The sequence below is a fragment of the Macaca mulatta genome, chromosome 13 (assembly GCF_049350105.2).
Source record: "Macaca mulatta isolate MMU2019108-1 chromosome 13, T2T-MMU8v2.0, whole genome shotgun sequence".
Classification (NCBI taxonomy): Eukaryota; Metazoa; Chordata; class Mammalia; order Primates; family Cercopithecidae; genus Macaca; species Macaca mulatta.
Genome location: NC_133418.1, coordinates 104,807,140 through 104,824,644, shown reverse-complemented (window position 1 = coordinate 104,824,644; position 17,505 = coordinate 104,807,140). Strand labels below are relative to the sequence as shown.

The window sequence follows — 17,505 nt, the reverse complement described above, 5'->3', positions numbered from 1 at the left end:
AGTCCAAAAAGCTATGGAAGGCCTGCGGGTGGAGGGGAAAAGGCCGAGAGAGCAAAGGGGAAGAACCGGACGGCCCCTGCCCACATCTGGCAGGCAGGAGAGATGGTGCCAAACGACCTTCGCACCTGGGCCCGGAGACCAAAGATGGCGTCCTCCTCACCTGTCTTCCCGAGGCGGAAGGCAAGAACTTGGGTCGGCCTGAGCTGGCGACCACGAAAATATCAGGAAGTGTCCAGTGTTTCTCCTTAAAAGAATTAAACCTTCCTGGGCCATGCAGGGACTGACCATGGGACCCTGGACTCTCCTCCACCTTCCACCATGGAGCAGGCTCTGGAGCCGAGCAGCCTCCTGCGTCTCCATCTCATCCCTCTGCTCCACCTCACACCAAAAGATGATGGCCTGCTTGTGTCCCTGCTCCTGAACACCTGTTTGACCTCAAGGAGCTCTCGCTTTTGGGGTCTCCGTCTCCCAAAGTCTGTCTGTGGAGCAGGAAAACCTTCATCAGGGTTCTTGGGGGCCGATGTGGGCTCGCTGAGTGCCTGAGTGATAGATAGTCTCACCGCACGGCACCACGGAGGTCCAGCCAAGCTCGAGAAGTCCCCGTGGATTAAAAATGCCCTTTTCAAAGGCTCTGACTGCCTCTACCAGAGGGTGGCTCCACAGGTCCCTTCAACCCAGTATGGTGGAAAAATAGGAATTTTGGAATCTTACTTTTCTCGACTGCTCAAAACAGAGAAAACTGGGGTCAGGGAGGATTTGATGGAGTCTTTTCATTTTTTAAAAGTCACTCATGGCCAGGCGCGATGGCTCACGCCTGTAACTCCAGCACTTTGGGAGGCCGAAGCGGGCAGATCACCTGAGGTCAGGAGTTCACAACCAGCCTGACCAACATGCTGAAACCCTATCTCTACTAAAAATACAAAAATTAGGGCCGGGCGCGGTGGCTCAAGCCTGTAATCCCAGCACTTTGGGAGGCCGAGGCGGGCGGATCCCGAGGTTAGGAGATCGAGACCATCCTGGCTAACACGGTGAAACCCTGTCTCTACTAAAAAATACAAAAAACTAGCCGGGCGAGGTGGCGGGCGCCTGTAGTCCCAGCTACTCGGGAGGCTGAGGCAGGAGAATGGCGTAAACCCGGGAGGCGGAGCTTGCAGTGAGCTGAGATCTGGCCACTGCACTCCAGCCTGAGCGGCAGAGCGAGACTCCGTCTCAAAAAAAACACACACAAAAAACACAAAAATTAGCCGGACATGGTGGCGGGTGCCTATAATCCCAGCTACTCGGGAGGCTGAGGCAGGGAGAATCGCCTTGACCTCTCGGAATCAAGCGATTCTCCCGCCTCAGCCTCCTAAGTAGCTGGGATTACAGTCCCACGGCACCACAGGCCGGCTATTTATTTATTTTATATTTTTAGTAGAGACAAGGTTTCACCATATATGTCAGGCTAGTCTTGAACTCCCAACCTCAGGTGATCCACCTGCCTCAGCCTCCCAAAGTGCTGGGATTACAGGCGTGAGCCACCGCGCCTGGCCCTTATACTTGTCTTCTTGAGTGTATGTGTGAGGCTTTCTCTAGAAGTAGAGCTCTGGATTATAGGTATGAATATCTTCAACTTTCTCAGGAATTGTTGTAAGCAATTGCTCCAAGCAAATTGCTCTCTAAAGGGCTCATAGTAATTTACACTCCCAACAGCAGTTAAGAGCATTTCCATTTTTCTACATCCTCCTATGACTTGATGTTGTTGGACCTTTTATACTTTGCCAGCCGATGCAAGTAAAATTATATCTTATTGCTGTTTGATTTTGAACATCCCTCCCATTAGGAAATGTTTTGCTGAAGCCTTTAGTTGCCGACTGGGCAGACACTTCTGTTTACTTATCACATCTGTTTTCCTCTTTCTCAGTAAGAGATTCCTTAAATTTCAGTTGGGCTTATGGCTATTTAAAATAAAGATTACCTTTCCCTGCCTCCCTTACAGCCAGTGCATAGCCACATGATTAGGGTTTTGCCAGTGGCACATGAGCAGAAGTGGTACATGTACTTTCAGAAAGGTGTCAAGAGAAGGAGGCATGCTCTCCTTCCCTTTTCTGTTTTCTCCTGGCTGGAATACAGATCTGATGGCTGCCTCTGGAGCAGCCTTCTTGGACCATGAAGTGAACATGGGAACAGAAGCCATCCACAGCAGAGGAACGAGTTAAAGGAAGCATGGGTCCCTGCCCCATGGAGTATAGCGTCGTCCCTGGACTGCCCAGGCAGACTTATACATTATGGAAAAATGTCTTTGTTTGTTTAGGACAGTGTTTCTCTGAATTTTCTCTCACTTGCCAGCAATTCTAAGCCTAAAAGTACACTGTTGAATTCATTCTTCTGTATAGGACTAAGTGGATCATCCCAAGAGAGTATGGGGAGGACAACTGGAAAAGGGAGGAAGAGGTGACTGAGGAGGAGGGTGAGAGGAATAGCTTTGAAGATGCTGCTACAAAGAGCCTCTAGGAGGCAGCCCAGCCAGTTTCCCAGCCCCACACTGTATGTTAAGTCTGGGGACAATTCCTGCCCAAAAAGAGGTGTAGGCTAGAAGGAGCGGTGTCGGAGAGGCCTTTTCAGAGAACTGTCTGAAGGCCACACCAGTGTATGTCTCCTCTGATGCACCGTGGGATGGCTCTCGCTGGGTCCCAGTGCAGAGGCACGACCCTGAGTGCCATCGGGGGCCTCCAGAGGAAGCCCCTCACCCACCACTACTGCAGAGCTGTCCTTGAGTCTGTTGTGAGACATGAAGACCTAGAGGCAGTGGAAAGTTTTGGTTTCTTCTAAGGAACGAATGTGTTCATTCTTTTTTTTTTTTTTTTTTTTTTTTTGAGATGGAGTCTCACTCTGTACCCCAGGTTGGAGTGCAATGGCACAATCTCAGCTCACTGCAACCTCCACCTCCTGGGTTCAAGTGACTCTCCTGCCTCAACCTCCCAAGTAGCTGGGATTACAGGCACCTGCCACCACGCCTGGGTAACTTCTGTATTTTCAGTGGAGATGGGTTTCACCATGTTGGCCAGGCTGGTCTCGAACTCCTGACCTCAGGTGATCCACCCTCCTCTGCGTCCAAAACTGCTGGTATTACCAGCGTGAGCCACCGTGCCTGGCCATATGTTCATTCTTAGATATTGAGAAATATGTAACCAAGCGTGTCTGCACTTTCTTGCTTGGGTAGCTCCAAATCATCTGGGGATTCGGTGTGCAGCAAGTGGATTGGACTTTATGTCCTGCTTCTCTGTTCTCAACCTCAAACCTGCCTCACCCCTGTGTGACTCTCACTTTCTAACTTATAATCTCCCTTGCCTTCTAAGTTGCCTCTAATATTTGGTAGCAAGAAAGAGAAAGAATAATACACCTTTTGTAGATATCATTGGAATTTACACGTCCAAATCAGAGTATCTACTTCCCCAAATCGATCCCCTCAAGGGACCACCTTTATCACCTCATGGTGCCCATCATCCTAGGGAGGCCTAGGAGCCCTTTGTCTATGGGAATAACTTTTTTTTTTTTTTGGAGGAGGAGAGTGGAGTATAGTTTATTTCTTTGATAAATATGTCTAGAGATGGAGTGTTACCCAGTTCCAGGAAGCATGATTCAGTGTCTTCCATGAAAATGGTATCCTGGCCAGGTGCGGTGGCTCATGCATGTAATCCCAGCACTTTGGGAAGCCGAAGTGGATGGATCACTTGAGGCCAGGAGTTCGAGACCAGCCTGGCCAACATGGTGAAACCCTGCCTCTACTAAAAATACAAAATTAGCCTGGTGTGGTGGCACATATCCAAACTCCCAGCTACTCGGGAGGCTGAGTCACAAGAATCGCTTGAACCTGGGAGACAGAGGTTGCAGTTAGCTGAGATTGCACCACTGCACTCGAGAGAAAGAGAGAAAGAGACAAAGAGAGAGAAAGAGAAGAGAAAGAAAGGAAGGAAGGGAAGGAAGGAGAGAATGAGAGAAAGAAGGGAGGGAGGGAGGGAGGGAAAGAGAGAGAGAGAAAGAAAGAGAAGGAAGGAAGGGAAAGAGAAAGAAAAGAGAAAAGAAAGGAAGGAAAGAAAGGAAGAAAGGAAGGAAGGGAAAGAGAAAGAAAGGAAGGAAGGGAAAGAGAAAGAAAGGAAAGAAAGAAAAGAAAGAGAGAAAAAGAGAAAAAGAAAAGAAAGGGAAACAAAGAAAAAGGGAAGGAAGAAAGAGAAAAAGAGAGGGAAGGAAGGGAGAGAGGGAGGGAAGGAAGGAAGGGTGGGTCCTGTGGAATTGTGCTCTAGGGATTCACAGTCCATAGCATCGGGCATGAATGGTGCCCGTGGAGTTGTTGTGCAATGCAGCAGTGCTATGCTGCAGAGACCCTACTGGGAGCCAGGCCCGGGGCTGAGTGCCGGAGATACCAAAGTGAAAACATAAGGTTTTCATTTTCTGAGAGTTCACAGTCTTTGGGGGAAAACTGAACTAAACAATCATTATGAAACAAAGAAGTGTGTGCAATACTAACCTGTTCATCAGCACCAGTAAGGAAATGATGGATTCCGGATGCAGGGATAAAGTTTCCAAAGGTTTCAATGATGAGGGAAGGTTGAGGGTGGGTGGGAAGCCATTAGAGCCTGTCCTTGGATCAAGAAACAGGATTTGGGCAGTGTATTAGATTCCTGTGGCTGCTGTAATAAATTTCTACAAATTTGGTGGCTTAAAATAGCACCCACTTAGGCTGGGCGAGGTGGCTCATACCTGTAATCCCAGCACTTTGGGATGCCAAGGTGAGTCAATTTCTTGAGCTCGGGAGTTTGAGACCAGGCTGGGCAATATAATGAGCAATATTGGGCAATATAAAATCATCTCTGCAAAAAAATAAACAAAAAAATTAGCTGGATGTGGTGGCATGCACCTGTAGTCCCAGCTACTTGGGAGGCTAAGGTGAAAGGTTTGCTTGAGCCTGGGAGGTTAAGGCTGCAGTGAGCCAAGATCATGCAACTGTACCCCAGCCTGGGCAACAGAGCAAGACCCTGTCTCTAAATAAATAAATAAACACTCACTTATTCTTTTACAGTTCTGGAAGCCAGAAGTCCAAAATCAGTTTCGCTGGGCTGAAATCAAGGTGCGGGCAGGTTTGTGCTCCCTCCCGAGGCTCTAGGGAGAATCCATCTCTTGCCCCTTTCAGCCTCTGGTGGCTGCTGGTATTCATTGGCTTGTGGTTCCATCACTCCAGTCATCAAAGCTGGCATCTTCAAAGCTCTCTCTTCTCCATCTTCACATTGCCGCCTTCTCTGTGTATGGTGAAATCTCCCTCTGCCTGTCTCTTGTAAGAATACAGGACTGCATGCAGGGCCCACTGGAATAGTTCCCAATAATCACCCGCATCTCAAAATTCTTCATTTAATCACATCTGCACATCTGCGAAGACCCACCACCACCACCACCTTGTATTGGTTGTTGTGCTATAAGTTAACATTCACAGGCTCCAGGGGCTGGGATATAGCTATCTTTTAAGGGTAATTATTCAGCCTACCGCAGGCAGATAGAGCAGGGAAAGGACATTCCGAACAGGAAACCCAGCAAACAGCAGGGAAAGAAGCAAGACAGAACTTCAGGATGTTCAGGAACTGGAAGGAGTCTGAGGTGGGCTGGACTGGCCGGGGCACAGGACCTCTGGCAAGGGCTGGGTCAGGCGCGGAGAGCCTGAGCAGCCTGTGCCAGTAACAGGCCATGCCTAGGCTGGAGGAGCCAGTGGATCAGATTTGCATTTTGGAAAGATCTTCTGGCCACTGTGCAAAGGGCAGGCTGCAGGGAGGGAGACTGTGGGCTGGGACACCGTATGCAGGGGCCACGAAGGTACAATGTGGGGAGCCAGGATTGAATAATATGGAGGAGGCAGGATGCAATGAGGCTTGGAGATGGATGAAGGAAAGGAACAGTGCAATATGGAAAATTCTTGGTGAGGGCACATTTCCACCTGGTTTATGTAAACAGCTAGCATCAGAGGGGCTGAATCAGTGTGTAAAGTGGCTGCCTGGGCTGGGGCAGCGCTGGGTGCTGAAGTCCTATAGTAGATGCCACCCCGGGGCACGTGACTCAGTTCTAGATTGCCTCAAGGACTAGCCGTTGTTGCCTTTGTTGGAGGCTTGGACAGGAAGCTCTCCAGCAGGGAGGAGTGCCAACGCCAGCCACACCCTCCCAGGTGCAGCTAGGCCAAGTCACCCTGAGCCATTTCCTGGGGTGAGGCCACTGGCCACTGGCTCACACTAGTCCCTGCCCTGCAGGGCATCATCAAGGATCTGGAGTCTGAGCAGCACCCGGTTCCCTGTGACTCAGCCCCTGTGGGGAGGCGGAGCCCATGCTGGTGTTCTTCCGGCTGGAGCAGAGACGTAGGTCCTGCCTGTCCCACCCCACCTGCTCAGTTAGGGACAGACTTTTTTTTTTTTTTTTGAGATGGAGTCTTGCTCTGTCGCCCAGACTGAGTGCAGTGGCATGATCTCGGCTCACTGCAACCTTCGCCACCCAGGTTCAAGCGATTCTCCTGCCTCAGCCTCCTGGGTAGATGGGATAACAGGCGCCCGCCACCACACCCAGCTAATGTTTGTATTTTTAGTAGAGTTGGGGTTTCACCACGTTGGCCAGGCTGCTCTTGAACTCCTGACCTCAGGTGATCCACCCGCCTCAGCCGCCCAGGGACAGACTCTACAGAGCCCCTGCTAATTGCTGTATGCAACATGCTATTTGTGTTTGGGAGTAGGGGCAGCCGGAGGGTGTGGCGGGGGCGGGTTGTTGTTGTTGTTGTTTGGATTTTTTTGAGACAGGGTCTCACTCTGTCACCCATGCTGGAGTAGTGCAGTGACGTACATAATCACAGCTCATTGCAACCTCTGCCTCCTGGGCTCAAGCGATCCTCCCCCCTCAGACTCCATAGGTACACACCACCATGCCTGGCTAATTTTTGTATCTTTTGTAGAGATGGGGTTTTGTCATGTTGCCCAGGCAGTCCTTCTACACATTCTTTGAGCTACTTTAGCTGTGTGACTTCAGGCAAGCAGTAACCTCTTTGCTCTTTAATTTGTTCCTCTATGAATTGGAGAAATACCAGTACCTACCTCAGAGTCCTAAGGATTGAATAGGCTAAGCCCTCCATAGGGCCTGGCACACACGTGTAAGTGCCCCCCGCATGCTAGTGATGCCGTGGATGCCCACAGTGGAATTCACTGGGAGAGGCAGATAGACTCATTTTAGGCAAGTTCCTAAGCATTCTGACATAATACATAAAAAACACTTAGCACTTTACCCGGCCCAAGGCAGGACCCTAGAAATCATAGAGAGGTTGGAGATTCTAAAGCCCCCAGGGGAGAATCTGGGCTGGGCTCCGAAGAGGTTCCTGAGCTCACTGCAGCCAGGATGTATAAGTCATAGTGTTATGTCGGCGCTCATACCTGTGTGTAGCACATGTGCACGCACCTTCACGCACACAGGTGTGCCTCACCTCCAGCCCCAGGATGCATATGCAAATTCACGTAACAGATGAGTAACTCAGTTCACTCAACAGAAGGTGAGAAGGTGACTTTGCATTCCCTAAGAATGGGACAGAGGTTGCAAACGGATGGCCCCTTGGGCTACATTTGGCCTGTAGAAGTGTTCTGCCTTTACAGTATTTTGTTTTTGTTTTCCCCTTATGCTATTTTTTTTTTTTGAGACTGAGTCTCACTCTCTCAGAGTGAGACTGGAGTGCAGTGGCACAATCTCAGCTCACTGCAACCTCTGCCCCCTGGGTTCAAGTGATTCTCCCACCTCAGCCTCCCGAGTAGCTGGGATTACAGGTACCCACCATCACACCTGGTTAATTTTTGTATTTTTGTAGAGATGGGGTTTTACCATGTTGGCCAGGCTGGTCTTGAACTCCTAACCTCAGGTGATCTGCCCGCCTTGGCCTCCTAAAGTGCTGGCACCCAGCCTACACTATTTTAAAAAGGAGATTTCCATTGGAGAATTGCATGTAAGAATCAAGATTTGTGACTTTTCGGCCAGGCGTGGTGGCTTACGCCTGTAATCCCAGCACTTTGGGAGGTCAATGCAGATGGATCACCTAAGGTCAAAAGTTTGACACCAGCCTAGCCAACATGGTAAAACCCCGTCTCTACTAAAAATGCAAAAATTAGCCGGGCATAGTGGCAGGAGATTGTAATCCCAACTACCTGGGAGGCTGAGGCAGGAGAACCACCTGAACCCAGGAGGCAGAGGTCACAGTGAGCCGAGATTGCACCATTGCACGCCAGCCTGGGCTACAAGAGCGAAACTCCATCTCAAAAAAAAAAAAAAAAAAAAAAAAAAAAAAAAAAAAGATTTCTGACTTTTCTAGCTGAATCAGAAGAGCTGGTATATGCTGGACCCACATCCAGTCAAAGCAACGACCTGCGGAAGCCACGGTCACAGTGTGTATGTTTCCAGCTCGTCCACTACTTGCTGGGCCCTGCAGGGATCTGAGTTCCAGAGCCCTAGCACAGCGGTTGAGTGTGTCCACTCTAACATCAAACCATCTGGATTTGGATTTGAACTCTGGACAAGTCATACAACCTCTCTAAGCCTCAGTTCGTTCGTTCGTTCGTTCGTTCCTTCCTTCCTTCCTTCCTTCCTTCCTTCCTTCCTTCCTTCCTCCCTCCCTCCCTTTCCTCCCTCCCTCCCTCCCTCCGTGTCTCTCTCTCTCTCTCTCTCTTTCTTTCTTTCTTTCTTGTTTTGCTGTTGTTGCCCAGGCTGGAGAGCAAGGGCATGATGTCAGCTCACTGCAACCTCTACCTCCCAGGTTCAAGCGATTCTCCTGCCTCAGCCTCCTGAGTAGCTGGAATTACAGCCACCTGCCACCACGCCTGGCTAATTTTTGTGCTTTTAGTAGAGATGGGGTTTCACCGTGTTGGTCAGGCTGGTCTTGACCTCCTGACCTCAGGCGATCTGCTCGCCTCGGCTTCCCAAAATGCTGGGATTACAGGTGTGAGCCACCGCTCCCAGCCATGCCTCAGTTTCTTTACCTGTAAAATAGGTATAATCTCAGTACATTCCTCACAGAGTTGTTACAGGGGTGAAATGAGACAACGTGTAAAGGGCTTATTAGTGCCTGGCACTCAGTATTTCGTAAATTTTCAGCTATTGCTGCTATTACTGCTTCTGGAATCAGCCCCCGGTTTCAAGATCGTAGCCAACCTCTACAGAGATTGGAAGGGACCTTCTTTAACGGACACAGCTTGTTTTCCCCAGACCTCACCTTGCCATCTGATCATCTCTGGAGACCACCCGGTGGTACCTGGAGCTCTCTCCTGGGACCTCAGTGTTCCTGTGTGTCTGCATGCTGGCCACCAGTCCCCCGGCACACACACTATTCCCTAATTGGGAAAAACACTTGTTGACACAGAGCCCTGTGAGCTGCCATGGAGTACCGGATTTCCCATCTTTCTTCTGAAATCCCACAGTGTGAAGTGTTGGTAGAGCTGAAAAGGAAGCTCTTTCAATGGGGATGCTGGGTAAGGTGACCTTTGCACTAAGGATTCCACTTCTTGTCTGAGATGGAAGACAGACCCTCATTCAAGAGACTGAGCGCTAGAGGAGCCAGATGAGTTCAGGGGAGGGCACCCGAGAAGGCAGGTGCCTCTGAGGACAAGCATGGCTTATCCAGGTAGAAGAAATGGAAGGGTGCGCCCCAGCAGAGGGCACAGAGCGTGGACAAGGCAGGAGAAGCTTTTCCTGTTCTGGCCAGGAGGGCCTGGGCCACTGTCCTCTCCTCTGCACAAGCCCTCTTTGCTGAGGAGACATGCTAGGGGTGAAAGCCTGAGCTGCCCGCCAGAGAGTCTCTTAATTTCCTCATCTCATTCATCCATTCAGCTATCCATTTATTCATTCATCCAAACTTTCCTTAAAAAATAGGTTTTATTGTTTTAAGAATAAAATTAGGCCAGGCGTGGTGTCTCATGCCTGTAATCCCAGCATTTTGGGAGGCCGAGGCGGGTGGATCACCTGAGTTCAGGGGTTTGAGACGAGCCTGGCCAACATAGTGAAACCCCATCTCTACTAAAAATACAAAAAATTAGCCAGGTGTGGTGGCAGGCACTTGTAATCCCAGCTACTGGGGAGGCTGAGGCAGGAGAATCGCTTGAACCCAGTAGGCAGAGGTTGCAGTGAGCCAAGATCTCGCCACTGCACTCCAGCTCAGTGACAGTGTGAGACTGAGACTCCATCTCAAAAAAAAAAAAAAAAAAAAAAAAAAATTAGTATTTGCTTGTCATAACAAATCCAAACAGCACCAAAGCATGTAACATAAATCTTGAAAGTTCCCGTCCCTTCCCTGCTCCTCAGGAGTAACCCCTATTAAAATTTTGTTACAGATTATTCCAGATTGTTTTCCATGTATACACAATTGCATGTGTGTTAACATTTATGTTAACAATGTATATGGGGTATATTTCCAAATCAACATATATAGATTTATCTCATTTAAAAAAAATACAACTAATACATGAACACATTCAGGCTATAAAAATTTAACAATACAGAGGCATATGGAGGAGAAAGTAACCCCTCCCCACTTCTCTTCTCCTTATTTTCCTCTCCACTCCTCTCCACAGTTTGGTGTGGGTGTATTCAGACCTTTTCCTATGCATTTGCATGAATAAATGATACTTATACAGATACATGATTGTGTGTATGTGTTGTTTAGAATCTTCTGCCACTTGCCTTTTGACCTAACAATATATCTTAGAAATGTCAGTATCTGGTGGCTCATGCCTATAATCCCAGCACTTTGGGAGGCTGAGGTCGGTGGATCACCTGAGGTCAGGAGTTCAAGACCAGCCTGACCCAAATGGTGAGACCCTGCCTCTACTGAAAATATAAAAATTTGGCTGGACACGGTGGCTCATGCCTGTAATCCCAGCACTTTGGGAGGCCAAGGTGGGTGGATCACTTGAGGTCAGGAGTTCGAGACCAGCCTGACCAATATGGTGAAACCCTGTCTCTACTAAAAATACAAAAATAGCCAGGCGTCATGGCAGGCACCTGAAATCCCAGCTACTTGGGAGGCTGAGGCATGAGAATCACTCGAACCAGGAGGCGGAGGTTGCCGTGAGCTGAGATTGCACCACGCGCTCCATCCTGAGTGACAGAGAGAGACCCTGTCTCAAAAAAAAATTAGCCAGATGTGGTGGCACATGCCTGTCATCCCAGCTACTCAGGAGGCTGAGGCAGGAGAATCGCTTGAACCTAGGAAGCGGAGGTTGCAGTGAGCTGAGATCATGCCACTGCACTCCAGCCTAGGAATGGAGCGAGACTCCATCTCAAAAAAAGAAGAAAAAGAAAAAAAAGGAAAAAAAGGAATGTCAGTATCTATAGATAAGACTCAATCTTGTTAGTGGCTGCTTGGGATTCTCTGGTTTGGCCATACCTTGATTTATTTAAGCATTCCCCTTCTGATGGGTGCCACTTTTAAAGGCTTTGCTGTCACAAACGACACTGTTGAACATCCTCATGTGGACTCCGTCCCACAGCTGACAAACCTTTCTTAGGACAGAAGTGGCCTGGCTGCCTTGGAGGAGATTCTGAGACTGCTGCTACACTGCTCCCCCCAAACGCTGTGTTTCCGTGGTCCTTTGGATGCTTTTAAATTGCAGCGAGCGCCCACCCACAGCCAGGGCCTGGGAGTGCATGGTGTCCAAGGCAGGGCCCTGCCCTGGGGCAACTGCAATCTTTGAGTCCTATGATGAGATGGTTCAGAAGCCAGGGGCCCCAGTCCTGGGTTGCAGGGAGGAGTTCAGGGAAGGCTTCCTGGAGGAGTTGATGTCCAGGCAGAAACCTGTCTGCTGAGTAGCAGTTTGTCAGTCAGAGGAGCAAGTGGGAGGGGCTGCTCCAGCTGGAAGAGGACTTGGCCAGCTGAGGCCCTGAAAGGGCCAGAGCCATCTGTGCACCGCTGAGTAATGGTGTTCCCTAGATGCTCAGGGCAGGGGCCGAAGGGAGTGGCAGTGGGTGAGGCTGACAGGAAGCTGGGGCAGCCGGTGAAGGCCTCAACCGCCAAGCTAAGGAGTGGGAATGTTGCCTGAGGCAAGCGAGAGGCCTGATTACACACCTGAGGAAGTGAGCCATAGGCCGGAGGGGAGAAAGGACCAGTGTCCGGGACGGAGGCTGGGTGGGAATTCACACCTGGCAAGAGCCCACCAGGAGCCAGGCCCTGTGTAAGGAGAGGCTCCCTCTTCCTTTCTTCCTGTCTTCTTTCTCTCTTTCCTTCCTCCCTCCCTCCTTCCCTTCTTTCCCTTCCTTCCTTCCCACCCTCTCTTTCCACCCTCTTTCCTCCCTCCCTCCCTTCCTCCCTTCCTTCCTTCCTTCTTTCCTTCCTTCCCTCCTTCCTTCCTAAATTAACAGACTTTTTAAAGAGCAATTTTAGTTTTACAGAAAAACTGAGTCATAAGTACAGGGAGTTCCCATTGACCTCTCTGCACCCGCCACACAGGGTTTCTCCTGTGGTTAACCTGTTGCATCGATGTGATACATCTGTTACAACTGACAAACCAATACTGACATACTGTCATTCACTAAGGTCCCTCGTTCACATCAGACTTCACTCTTGATGGTGTACACTCTATGGGTTTTGACAAATGCATAATGACTTGTCTGCACCATTACAGTAGCCTACAGAGTCTTTTTCACAGCCCAAAACATTCCTTGTGCTCCTCCTACTCATTCCTCCCTCCTCTCAACCCCTGGCAACCACTGATCTTTTTACTGACTTTATAGTTTTGCCTTTTCCAGAGTGTTGAACAGCTGCAAACACACAGTATGCAGCCTTCTTTCACCTAGTAATGTGGAGTTAGGGTTCCTCCAGGTCTTTTCATGGCTTGATAGCACATTCTTTTTTCTTGCTGAACAATATTGTGTTGCATGGATGTACCAGTTCGTCTATTTCTGAAGGATATCTTGGTTTGTTCTGAATGTTTAACAATTATGAATAAAGCTGATATAAACATTCTTACACAATTTCTTTATGGACATAGTTTTCAACTCATTTGGGGAAATACAGTATTTGTCTTTTTGTGGCTGGCTTATTTCATTTAGTGCAATGTCCTCAAGTTTCCTCCATGCTGTGGCATGTACCCTTTCTTTTCAAGGCTGATTAAAATTTCATTGTATGTAAACACACACCACTAGCTATTGACTATTTTAATATGATCCTGCTTTCAATTCCTTTGGACGTATTTCAAGAAGTGGGATTGCTGAATCACATGGTAATTCTATTTTTAATTTTTCAAGGATGCACCATACTGTTTTTTCCACAGAGGCTTCACCAACATTTGTTATTTTCTGTTTTTTTTTTTTTTTTTTTCTTTTAGTAGCTGTCTCAATGGGTGTGAAATGATATCTCATTGTGGTTTTGGTTTGCATTTCCATGATGATGAATGATGACATTGAGCATCTTTTCACATTCTTCTTGGCCATTTATATATCATCTTTGGAGAAATGTCTATTTAGGTCCTTTGTCCATTTTTTGTTGTTATTTTGTGTTGTTGTTGAGTTGTTGGGGTCTATGTATTCTGAATATTAACCCTTTATTATTTACATATTTGCAAATATTTTCTCCCAGTTTGTAGATTGCCTTTCCACTTTGTTGGTTGTTTCCTTTGGTGCACAGACATTTTAAAGTTTGATGTAGTCTCATTTATTTAGTTTTGCTTTTGCATGTGTTTTTGCTGTCATAGCCAAAAATCACTGCCAAATCCAACATCATGAAGCTTCCCCCTACATTTTCTTATAGAGTTTCATGGTTTTTGATCTTACGTTTAGATCTTCATCCATTTTTAGTTACTTTTGTATATGATGTAAGGTAAGGGACCAACTTTTGCATCATTTGTTGCAACGACTGTTGTTTCCTCATCAAACGGTCTTGGCACCCTTGTGGAAGATAACTTGACCATATATCCGAGGGTTTATCCCTGGGCTGTCTATTCTTTTCCTTCGGTTTGTATGTCTGTCTTTATGCCAGTACCACACTGTTTGGATTACTGTAGCTTTCTAATAAGTTTTGAAATCAGGAAACATGATACCTCTGGTTTTGTTTGTTTGTTTACTACTTCCTTAATTTCTTTAATGGTTATTGATCCAGTCAAGTTTTCCAGTCTTCTTGAATCAATTTTGGAACTATATATTTCCCTAGAAAATTATTTATTTTGGACTGGGTGCAGAGGCTTACACCTGTAATCCCAGCACTTTGAAAGGCAGAGGCAGGAGGATCGCTTGAGCTCAGAGATTTGAGACCACGTTGGGCAATGTGGTGAAAACTCATCTCTACAAAAAAATACTAAAAATTAGCTGGATGTGGTGGGGCACACCTGTGGTCCTAGCTACTTGGGAGACTGAGGTGGGAGGATAACTTGAGCCTGGGAGGCTGAGTTTGCAGTGAACTGTGATGGTGATCATACCACTGCACTCCGGCTTGGGTGACAGAGTGAGACTCTGTCTCAAAAAAAAAAAAAAAAAGAAAAGGAAAGAAACTTATTTATTTCATTTGATTTTTAGTGTGTAAGTAGACTTTTAATATAAATTCTCATAATTAAAAATCACAATTTTAAATCCTCTTACTGTTTGTGTCTTTCATCTTTTTTGTTAAATTCAAAATTTCCAAAAGCATGTCTAATTCATTATTTTTAACTGATCAAGTTTTTGTGACTATGTGTGTTTGTTATTAATTCCTTCCTTCTGCTTTCTTTGTAATTTTTTTTTGTTATTATTTTACTAGCTTCTTGAGTTCATTTATCTCCAGATTTTCTTGACTAAACATTTTCTTTAAATAACCTTTGGCCTGAATCCCCAGGTTTTTATATATAAGTCTGTCATTGCTATTAATTTGGAAATTAACCCATAGTAGTTTGTTCCAGATTAGATTAGCTCTTTAAACAAGGAGTTATTAAGAAGAGTATTTTAAAAAATTTCTAGACTGGGCATGATGGCTCATGCCTGTAATTCCAATACTTTGGAAGGCCTAGGTAGGAGGATTGTTTGAGGCCAGGAGTTCAAGACCAGCCTGGAAACATAGCAAGACTTGTCTCAAAAAAATTTTTTTTCTAAAATATATTTCTAGTAACAAATATATTTCTATTTTGAAGATATATGCTTTATTAATAAATATATTTCTGTTTCTAAGATAGTTTTTGCCCTCCCTTTCTAATTAAATTGCATTCTATTCAGTGAATGTGTCCTATATGATTTCAGCTTTTTGCGTTTATTAGGCTTTTCATTATGGCCTAATACAAAGAAAAATATTTGGAATTTGCGTACTTGATCGTTAACAACGATTAACTCTTGGGAGGGGAATGAAATTGAAGGGCAGAGACAAAGAGGGGAAGCTTGTTGTTTGGTTTTATTTTGTTTGCTTTTGATTGTTGGGACATTTTTTTACTATAAGAATTAGCTCAAGTATAATGGTTTTTGTTTGTTTGTTTGTTTGTTTTGCATGTAGCTGACCAGTCTACCAGGTCTTTTATGCAGTTCGACATCCAAGGTGACACCAAGGTAAGACAAATGAAGTTCCAGTTTGGGTGCCTCCATCTCCCTCCCCTGGATTCTGATCCAGTGTCTGCCAAACCCAGAAAGAACCGGGGTAGGGCGCTTGATCATGGGGAAGGCTGTTGTGGTTCGCCTGGCAGATGGGAAAAGGGGAAGGTTTCCCTTCTTCACGATTTGAATCACATCCTCGTCCTCCAACGCATGGTCCTCCAACGCATGGTCCTCCAATGTATGGTCCTCCAACGCATGGTCCTTACCTGCTTTCTGAGGACTGTGTTTCACAGAGAGACCCCAGGCCAGAGCATATTTAAATTCTTTGATAAGATTTTTGTGAATCTTCATGCAGAAATCCTCCACTGTGGTCCTGGAGCAAGGAAGCACCACTGGGGATGTGTAATCTGGTCATTGGCCTTTGGGTTTGGTGTAAATTCTCACTAGTTTCAGATAGTCCCAGATCTTTTCCAATAGGTCATCAAAATTCCAGCGGTGATGGGCAGAGATGGGTACACAGTGAGGCACCTTATAGATGCTATCCAATTCCTTAATAGAGATTCGGTCAATCTTATTTAACACATAGATACAGGGGATATAAACTTTGTTTCCTTCCACCACATCAATGAGGTCATCAGCTGTAGCATCACTACGTAGAGTCACATCGGCATTATGAATCTTGTATTCGGCCAGAATGCTCTTCACAGTTTCAGCATCGACTCACTCTGCAGGCAAGTGGCTGTGAGATTAATTCCTCCCTTGTCCTTCTTCTTAAAGCCGATGTTGAAGGGTTTGCTGTTCAAGCGAATGCCAAAGCCTTCCAGCTCATTTTCATTTATCTTCTTACGTCCCAAAGGTTTCAGGACATCCAGAACAATCAGGATCAAGTTACAGGTTCGGGCCACTGCAATGACTTGACCTCTACCTTTCCCATCCTTGGCACCTTTAATGATACCTGGAAGATCCAGGAGCTGGATCTTGGCACCTTTGTGTCTGATGACACCAGGCACAGTGGTCAGAGTAGTGAATTCATAGGCTGCCACCTCAGAATATACCCCTGCCAGGTTACTAAGCAGTGTCAACTTCCCCGCAGATGGAAACCAGCAAATCCAGTTCCAGCATCACCTGTCTTGGCCACATCAAAACCTTCTCCTGGACCTCCACCACCACCACCCTTTGGAGTAATGAGTTCTCGATGAAGCTTAGCAAGATGAGCCTTAAGCAGCACTAGGTGGTGTGCTGTGGCCTTGTTCTTTTGAGTCCAAGTCATCTTGGCTTCTATCTCCACGATCTTAGCTAAGGTGCTGCTCATTGTGGCGTGGCGAGTACCCTGTGGCCTCCACACTGACTGTCTCCCTTCACACACCAGCGGGCAAACTAGCTCAAGTATAATGGTTTTCAAAAGTAACTCAGAGAACTTGGGAGCGTAGGCCTCTGGGTACAGCGGCCCACAGATCCCTGAGAGCACCATTGTATGACAGCTCTTCACCGAGAGACACCGCCTTTAAAAATGCGCTTAGAGGCCGGGCACGGTGGCTCACGCCTGTAATCCCAGCACTTTGGGAGGCCGAGGCGGGCGGATCACAAGGCCAGGAGTTCGAGACCAGCCTGACCAACATGACGACACCCCGTCTCTACTAAAAACACAAAAATTAGCCAGGCGTGGTGGCATGTTCGTGTAATCCCAGCTACTCAGGAGGCTGAAGCAGGAGAATCGCTCGAACCCGGGATGCGGAGGTTGCAGCGAGCTGAGATCACACCACTATACTCCAGCCTGGGCAACAGAGCGAGACTCCATCTCTAAAATAACAACAACAAACAACAAGCAAAACAAAACAGAAAAACGCGGTTACTTCCTACTGGCTTTACAGTGGTAAGCATTTCCTAAGCACCTAACTTCAGGCTTTGGGGTAAAGAGAGAAAAACACACAGTCTGGCCTTCCAACAACTCATGGTGTGGGTGGAGAAACGTAAGAAAACAAGCCATTG

At 47.1% G+C, this 17,505-nt stretch overlaps 1 protein-coding gene across 1 annotated transcript; it reads right to left on the bottom strand.

The window, feature by feature from the left end:
* Window positions 1-2,571: 2,571 nt before the first annotated feature.
* LOC144333654 (developmentally-regulated GTP-binding protein 1-like) lies at window positions 2,572-17,505 on the bottom strand. Its single transcript, XM_077958775.1, is given in 6 exon segments — window positions 2,572-2,758; window positions 4,508-4,621; window positions 9,251-9,368; window positions 15,492-16,235; window positions 16,238-16,618; window positions 16,621-17,505. Coding segments are annotated over 6 exon segments (1,911 nt in total). The 5' UTR covers window positions 16,988-17,505.